Source organism: Apodemus sylvaticus, chromosome 2 (assembly GCF_947179515.1).
Source record: "Apodemus sylvaticus chromosome 2, mApoSyl1.1, whole genome shotgun sequence".
Lineage (NCBI taxonomy): Eukaryota > Metazoa > Chordata > Mammalia > Rodentia > Muridae > Apodemus > Apodemus sylvaticus.
This window is the reverse complement of record NC_067473.1, coordinates 145,548,718-145,557,298: the sequence shown is the minus strand read 5'-3', so window position 1 is coordinate 145,557,298 and position 8,581 is coordinate 145,548,718. Positions and strand designations below refer to the sequence as shown.

At 51.4% G+C, this 8,581-nt stretch overlaps 1 protein-coding gene across 1 annotated transcript in view; it reads left to right on the top strand.

The window, feature by feature from the left end:
* The first annotated feature begins 1,039 nt into the window (after positions 1-1,039).
* Positions 1,040-8,581, top strand: part of Atp2b2 (ATPase plasma membrane Ca2+ transporting 2) — a 98,346-nt gene continuing 90,804 nt past the window's right edge. Inside the window, exon 1 of the mRNA XM_052172890.1 lies at positions 1,040-1,238. Coding sequence (XP_052028850.1) covers positions 1,040-1,238 — 199 coding nt within the window. The remainder of the gene's footprint in view (positions 1,239-8,581) is intronic.

The following is an 8,581-nucleotide window of genomic DNA, read 5'->3' as shown; positions in this document are numbered from 1 at the left end:
TGAGGGCTCCATGGATCCCAGTTCCTGCAGGGAATCAAAGCTAGGGGCTCAAGGACAGCCTCGTGAATACCTGTGGTGGCTCCTCTGACAGCAGTCTGAGTTCCTGGAGGACTGCAATGGGGGCTGTGGGTACAGATGGAGCCTGTAAGAGGGAGGGTTGTAGGGGAGATGTCAGGGGACCTATGGGGAGAGGAGTTGTGTCCCAGACTGTGTGGGCAAACAGCATGTGTAAATACCTAGGGCCAGTCAGAGAAAGGGAAATGGGGCCTGCTGTGTGTCTATGAGGGGACATTCAGTTACATGTCTAGAGATGGGACAGTGTGTGACAGCATGCATGGAAGGTATCTCCATCAGGGTGGCATGAAATGTAGCCCTGTTCTGGTAGGTCTGTGACCGTGGAATAGGCACAAAGAGAGCGGTTGGTGTGTTGCATAGCTGGGCTGTGTTTGGCAAAAGGGTATTTGCACCCCAGGATATGTGTGGGAATTCAGAGTGTCATGTGGATACATGTAGGACTTAAATAGTATGGTAGCCAATGGACTGGCAGTATGCTAGTGTGTTGAGGGATAGAGAGCCAGAAGTGTGTGTGTGTGTGTGTGTGTGTGTGTGTGTGTGTGTGTGTGTGTGTGTTGGATCAACTCCTGATCCTTGACTCCCCTAAGCACCTGCCCTATGGTCTCTGAATGTCTCACCCTCATCACTTACTCTGTGATTATATCCACAGGAGCTGTCCCGACCATGTAGATGCCAGCCCCAGGGATCAGCATGGACCCCACTGAATGGAGACTCCTGGGTCAGCACTCCTGAGCCTCTTCGGCCCCTGGACTTCACCCCACTCCTGGGGACACTCCTTGGAGCTCTCCAGTGCTGTAGCCAGCCCACCTCAGCCATCACCTCCTCCTGGGACTCGAAGTTGGCCGCCTCGTGCTACTACCCTCTGGTGAGGGTGTACTGAGGACAGCCACACACAGCCATCACCCAGAGGCCCCTTTTCCAGTGTGGACCCTCAGGCCCAGCCTGAGCAGAAAGTTCAGCAAACATGGGTGATATGACCAACAGCGACTTTTACTCCAAAAACCAAAGAAATGAGTCAAGCCATGGGGGCGAGTTCGGGTGCACCATGGAGGAGCTGCGCTCCCTCATGGAGCTGCGGGGCACCGAGGCTGTGGTCAAGATCAAGGAGACATATGGGGACACTGAAGCCATCTGCCGGCGCCTCAAAACCTCGCCTGTTGAAGGTAGGTGTGGGAGGTTTAACTAGGGCTACTGTGGAATTGGCTCCAGGGTCTGTGTCCATGAGGTCTAACAGTGGGGTGTCTCTGAGGTAGACTGAAACACTGATGTCTTCAGGTTCTAGCTGTGTTCCAGCGAGGAGGCTAAATCTCATCACGTGTTTGGCTCATGCCACTTGTGAAGAAAATGGCAGTAAGACAGTTGGGTGAGAGCTGAACTCTGGGAAGAAGGTGACACATTAGCCTGAAGGGGTGGTTACTGTCACTTCTGTGAGAACCAAGAGGCATCCGGCTTGGAGGTGAGGCAGTTGAGTGACTGGAGAGACTCCCATAGGAGCCATGTCCTGCTCACCTGTGTCCAGACACAGCATGGGTTCCACGCTGGTCATAGCTCAGAGTCCAACCTCCAGCCCACATCTATCCACTGTGCCCTCGCCGCTAAAGTGCGCTCATCATGGCCGGCTTGGGTTCGGCCCACGGCACTGCAGGCAGGCAGCCAATTACAGTCATCACAGCATGCCCCACCTCCAGGTGGCAGGGGCAGTTGTGTGTCACAAATCCAGGCTCTGGATAAAGAACACAGGGACAGGGGGATGGGCTGGGAAGCCAGCTATAAGCTATGATGGACAAGATGGTGGATGTCCTTGTAGGTTCTTTCCTGGAGATGGGGAGTGGGGCCATCTTACAACTTCGTAAAGTGAACAGGCCAGGGGGCTTCCAATGAGAAGCACTCAGATGATGATGATGATGATGATGATGATGATGATGATGATGATGCCTTTCTAGCAGCAACCAGAGATGGGGCGTTTTCCAAGAGGCAGAGTAGAGGGAGCCCAGCCCTGCTAGGGCTCCATTCCTTGTCCACTGTGGCCATGTGGGATGCTTTCCCTACACAAAGCCAGAGGCACAGGCAGGTGGCTCTACCCTGACTTCTTTCAGGCCTGTGACTTAGAGCAATGGCTTCTCTGAGCCTGGGCCTCTTCCTCTGGAATATGAGGCCAAAGTTTCCTGTGCAAGAGCTGTATGTAGAGTTGAATATGCAGCAGGCACTCAGTAAGTGGCAAGTGCACTTTTTCTGAGTGGGTAGCAGTTACTCGCTCAAGTAAAGATTGCAGTCTGGGATACGGGAGGCAACTAGGTTTGGAGAAAGCTGTCCACCAAATTCTTGTGTTCATAACTGGGCACGGCTAGACCCCCATCCCTGGGACAATGGCACTGAGGCTGCTTTGTCGAGCTCATGGGGACCTTGGGGTCCAGCCAGATAGGTTGATAGTCACATATTCGTACCCTCCTATTTCTGGGTGTCTGCTAGGGGTCTGGGCTCTTTCCTCTCGGGCCAGAAGGTGAAGCTGAGGAAGCCAGCCTCTTTTTAGTCTGCCTGCCCTTGCTGATACCTTGTCCGCTGGCTGAGCTAGAAGTCTGGAAGCATGGTTTGGTGTGGAAAGGAGGTGTAGAGGGAACACCTATTCTGACTCTAGGCTTGCAAACAGCCACATGGGGCCCTAAGAAGGGTGAGGACTCTGCTTGGGGAGCCCACATACCACCCCAGTCAATTTCTGGCATAGGGACCATGTTCACTTGCCATCCAGCTTCTACCTGGCCTGCCAGGAGGCACAAATGACTGGTCTCCTTTGCCTTTGAATGGGAGAGGAGAATGTAGCTTTAAATGTCACTGGGCCCTAGTTCTAGGGAGGCTGTGACCATCTCCCCAGGCAAAGAACTGACTATTGAAAAAAAATATAGCTGTTTGCTTTGGGGTCTTTCACATGTGTACTCCAGATTAACAACCCCATTTCTGCAACCAGCTCTCTAGACTCCAGAGTTTGGGGCCATGCATGGCCAAACCCTAGCACTACACAGAACCATTCCCAGGTGCACACCTTCTCTGCACTGCTGGAGTGCGGCCGTGGAGCAAGCGTGAACCCGAGGATAAGAACTCGGCTTCTTTCTGTGTGCACGCAGCACCCAGCCTGGTCCCTGCCACCAAAGAAGGCTGAATAGCTGTCCAATAGCACCCTGGGGTGTGTCCACTGAGACCCCAGCTCACAGGGATCCCTAGCAGTAGCTGAGCATCCACTCAGCACAGAGTACAGGACTAGCTGGTGCTTCCAAGGAGTAGTGAGGCGGGCGGACAGGGACGATCTGGAAAGCTTCCTGGTGGAGGAGATGTTTGGAGTTGGCTATGGAGGAAAGAGAGGAACATGTGTATCGTGACACAGAATGCTGCTTCTCGCAAAAGTCCAGATGCAGGACACAGTGAGAAGTTAGGCACTAGGTGTAAATGAGAGACTCTTGTTCCCTCCGTCTGTTGCATAGCCAGCCACATGCTTTTGGGCCTTTGGCCTCTCGCTTCTCCAGACCTAAGGCTTCTAAGAAGAAAGAGTTCTGATGGGGGGAATGCCACCATTTGATTAACCAATCCTAAGGTATTGGTCTCTAGAAAGTTCCGGGTATCTGGAGAGGTGGAAATAAGGGGAGGGGCAAAGGGGCAGATTGCTACAGATCTCCAGATATAGAGGACCTGGGTTCAAATCCCAGCTCTGCCACTCTCCAGCTGTGGGACTCTAGGCATGTTACTCAACCTCTCTGTGCCTGTTTCCTTATCTCCATGGAGCTAAGGATAGCAGTGACTTTCTAGGTTTATGGTGAGGATAATGTGAAATAGTCCCGGGACAGAACATCACCACTTTCCCATGGATAGTTTGTTGTACACACTGGATGACACAAACCAAATACCCAGCATCTGACTACCTAGCAGTGATGGCTTTTGTTCTTCTTGCCATTATAGTAGAAATAATCATGTTCTCCCAACAAGGTGATCTATGAGTGTTTGGACCCATAGCTGGTGTTCTGGGGTACCAGAACATGTGTTCCTGAAAGACCACTCTGCAGATGTGTGAAGGCCACCACTAACTACCACTCAGATCGGTACAATATAAGACCCAGGGGCATCCCCTGATAGACCAGGCATAAGCGTGGCTGGGCTCCCATAATTCTTTTCTCCCTGCTGTCTCAGGTTCAGCATCTGAACTGGGTTTGACCTTATGATTTAAAGATGTGGTTGGCCCCCAGCCCCAGCCTCTAATTCAGAAGCCACATGGTCTGGGCTGTGCCTGCTTCACGTGGAGACTCACACTGGCTGTTCTGACACGCCCTGCCATTCATATGCTGTAGAGATCAGAGAGCTGGTGTGGGAAACTGCCCCGGCCCTGTACACAGCAGTTGCCACCTTATCCAGCTAAATTTAGGCAGAAAGCTCTCTGAGTGATAGGTGGGGCCTGAGGCTTCCAGCACTGTTTTCTGCACAAAGGCTGTGGACTCAGCTCCTGTGGTCAGCAATCCTGGGCTGTCTACACAGAGGCCTGACCTTAGAGACACTGCATGAGGCCAGTGTACCCTCGGCACACGGTTCCTCTGTGTCCTCGGCAATGGCCTTCCCTGCTCACCTGCTCACCCTTCTGCATCCACACTCTTCCCAACCTGGATGGTAGGTAGAGTTTCAATCCTCAAGACTTTCTCCTCAAGGGACACTCAGAGAGTTCAGTAAAACTTCTGGGGCCTCCTCCTCATCTGAGCATAGGGAGAACAGCAGCACCTGGTGGCCATTTGATTCCGTAAGCCATTGAGGCAATGCTGAGGTAATGCAGGTCACCTTAGCTGTCACCACACTGAGTGCTTTTAAAAGTCATACACATTCACCTTTTGAGTCTGGGTTACCTCACTTAGTATGATGTTCTCTAGCTCCATCCATTTGCCTAAGAATTTCATGAATTCATTGTTTCTAATGGCTGAATAGTACTCCATTGTGTAGATATACCACATATGCACTCACTAATAAGTGGATATTAACCTAGAAAACTGGAATACCCAAAACATAATCCACACATCAAATGAGGTACAAGAAGAAAGGAGGAGTGGCCCCTGGTTCTGGAAAGACTCAGTGAAGCAGTATTTGGCAAAACCAGAACGGGGAAGTGGGAAGGGGTGGGTGGGAGGACAGGGGAAGAGAAGGGGGCTTACGGGACATTCGGAGAGTGGGGGGCTAGAAAAGGGGAAATCATTTGAAATGTAAATAAAAAATTATATCGAATAAAAAATAAAAAAAAAAAGAATAGGTAAATCAAACTACAAAAAAAAAAAAAAAAAAAAGTCATACACATTGGCCCGGGCCCCGTGAAGGACATTGAAGCAGAGAAGATGACCCCCCAGTGACGACTGTATGTGTTCTCTGAGGAGGTGCAAAGTGGGGAGCCAATGTTGGGGTCCCAAGTTTAGAGCAGAAACTTGCATTGTTTCCTGGGGTGTCCCCTTGTCTGGCACAATGCCCAAGGCCCTAAGCCACAGAAGGAGGGGTGAGGGAGAGGCAAGCGTGCCCTGGTGCCCCTCCATGTAAAAGATGGATCTGGGGCCTAGAGAAAGGACATGGAACATGTAGTGTCACCCATGAAGCAGGTAGCTTTGGCTCCCCATGGCAGATGTGGCCCTGAGCCACATGAAGCCCAGTGGCCTCACCCTACCTTGGCCCCACAGGAAGGGTACCTGGGACAGGTCGGGTATTCATTGCCGAGTGTCTCACGGTGGAGAGAACAAGGGAGACAAAGGGGCCACAATGGCACTGGGAACTCGACACCATGCCGGTGTTGTAAAGGGGAACCTGTGGGTAATTTTAGATGACTCCCAAGCCGGCCTACACCACAGGGCAAGAGGCAAAGACTGGGGAACAGTCCGTGGGAGCCTGGGTATGCCTAGTGACAGGAAATTGCTAATGTCTTAGAACCAGAGCCATCCATAGGTCAGCCACGGCATGGGGACCCAGAAAGGGTGAGAGAGTGAGTGGTGCCATCTGTCTTTCTATCCTCGTGTCCTAGGTCTTCTGTGGGACCCTGGGTCCCTGGGAGGTCTTCTGGGAAACCAAGGCACCCCGAGATGTAGCAGGGTCCCAGGCATGGTGAGCAGGGGCTTCTGGGATGTGGATTCCATATAGGGACACTTCTACAGACTGGAGAGCGGCCACAAGGCTTCCTGTTCCCCAGAGATCTTTCTAGAAGGGTTGCTGCTCCTTTGTAGGGCTCTTGACTGTGTGGTATGGAGGCCAGAGGAGAAGGACTCACATGAGTATTCCTAAGTTTGAGAAATGTAGCCACCTTCTCACACAGATGTGGGGCAAGAAGAAAAGACTAGAGGAAGACAGTCCCCAGTACCCAGCACCACACAAGCCAGGCATGGTGGTGCACACCTTTAATCCTGCACTCAGTCGGTGGAACCAGGAGAATCCGAAGTTCAAAGTCATCCTTAGCTACATAGGGAGTGCAAGGCTAGCCTGGGCTACATGAGACAATGTCTCAATGCAAAGGAAATCGAATATCCTTTAGGATTTACTGAGTTGCTGTTCACTGGTGATTGTCTCATGTAGGCTTCTGCCACAGAAGGGATTCCATGTCTACACACAGACATGTCATCCACAGGGATGGCTGGCTCCAGCGCCATCCAGGGGTGACTGGCCATCCCTTCTACTCTGCTTAAGTTCTGCCGCTCCTCCCTTGGCTTATTTTACAAACAGGCACTGGGTACCCTGGTAGACTCAGGCTGAGACCCCCATACCAATCTCCCCAGAAGCTAAAGGCATCTCTTTCCTCATAACTCACCTCTTTAAATTCCAAGAAGGCATTCTCATTGGTCCACTTGTAGTCATGTGACTACTCTTAACCCAATCAGATCTGTCTCTCCAAGACCAATAGAGGTTAAAGAGGGGACTAGAGACAACCACAGGGGCTTCTGGGCCCTGTGCACACGTGACCGTGGGGAGGAAAAGCAGACACTTTGCTCCCGAGGAGTGCTCAGCCTACCTAGGAGGAAGAGATGGAGGAAGCAGCTAAGGGACATGGAAGATCCCAGAACACATTACACCCCAACTACAGTCAGCAGCCCAACTCCACCCCTAATAACCACAACCCAGAGAACCAGGGAAGCATCACAGTACCAGCATGTGCACGCCTGTGACAAATGTCACAGCAATGAGGAGATTGGCTGGGGTCACGGCGAAGTCTTGGTTCCTCTTCCTGTCCAGCTGTGGGTCATTGGATCAGTAATTTTCCACTCTAGGCCTCAGTTTCTTTGTCTGTAACATGGTCTGTATGAGACCGTGTGGCTTTCGTGGCATTGCCGTGAGAAGTGAAGAAATCACACAATGTGATTTAAGCCTGACCCCTGGTGGCTGTGACCTCAGCATCAGCTATTGTCATTCTCCTCTGCTGATCTCCATGTGACTTTAGGGCACATGTTGGCTTAATTTGTGGAGAGAGCCCATCACCTAATCCTGGCAGACGAGTGAGCTTGCATACCAAATAGGAGTATGGGTTTTTGTTTGTTTTTTGTTTTTTTAAGCCTGCTATTTTCTTTGGAGTGTGCACACACACACCCTGAGACATCCCCCACCCCACCCCATCCCCGCCACGTAGAAAAGTCCTTTAAAAGCAGGATGATCCAAACGCCTGAGTCAGTGAAGCAGCCCTTCAGAGCGGCGCCCACACAGCATATGAATCATCAATAGAATAAAGCCAGGACCCATCAGTGCATGCTGAGGAGTGTCCTGAGTATGCGCTCTGCAGGCCAGCCAGGGCTACAAAGGGAAGCAGAAAGCAGTTCAAAAAGGGGCCACCCTGCAGCTGACCAGAAAGCTCCTGGGTGATCTCAGCAGGACGAGGAGGCCCTGATGACCATCTAGCAGTGCTCTGCCCAGCCAGGGCTGCTGTCACTCACTGTGGGCCACCGTCACTCACTGAGAGCTGCCGTCACTCACTGTGGGCCACCGTCACTCACTGAGAACCACTGTCACACACTGTGGGCTGTCATCACATACTGTGGCCCACTGTTCCTCACTGGGCCGCCATCATACACTATGGGCTGTTGAGACATCCAGGTCAAATACTTTTAGCACAGGTGGAGAAGAACGGTCGCCTGATTCTCAGAACAAAGCCACCATTGTTTTATGGCACAGATATGTACTAAACAGTAAGTGCCTACTGTGTATTCAAAAGAAAAAAAAAAGAATGAGAACATTGGCTTTGAGTCCTGAGTCATGGGGCCCTTTGGGTCAGTCTCTCCCTCTTTGAGCCTTATTATATATATCTACTATTTTCAGGTTTGGACTACACCTTCTCTTGTGTAAAGAGATGACATAGCTTCTTAATGTTCCATAGGGAACAATGTTTGTGTCACATGACTGCCCCTGGGATTTTGAGGACCAGGCAGCCTTCACAGACACCCACTTCTGGTCCAAGGTCAGGGTAATCAGGCTGGAAACTAGTGTAAGAGTTTGTAAGCAATCTGAAAGCCACAGGCAGCCAGGG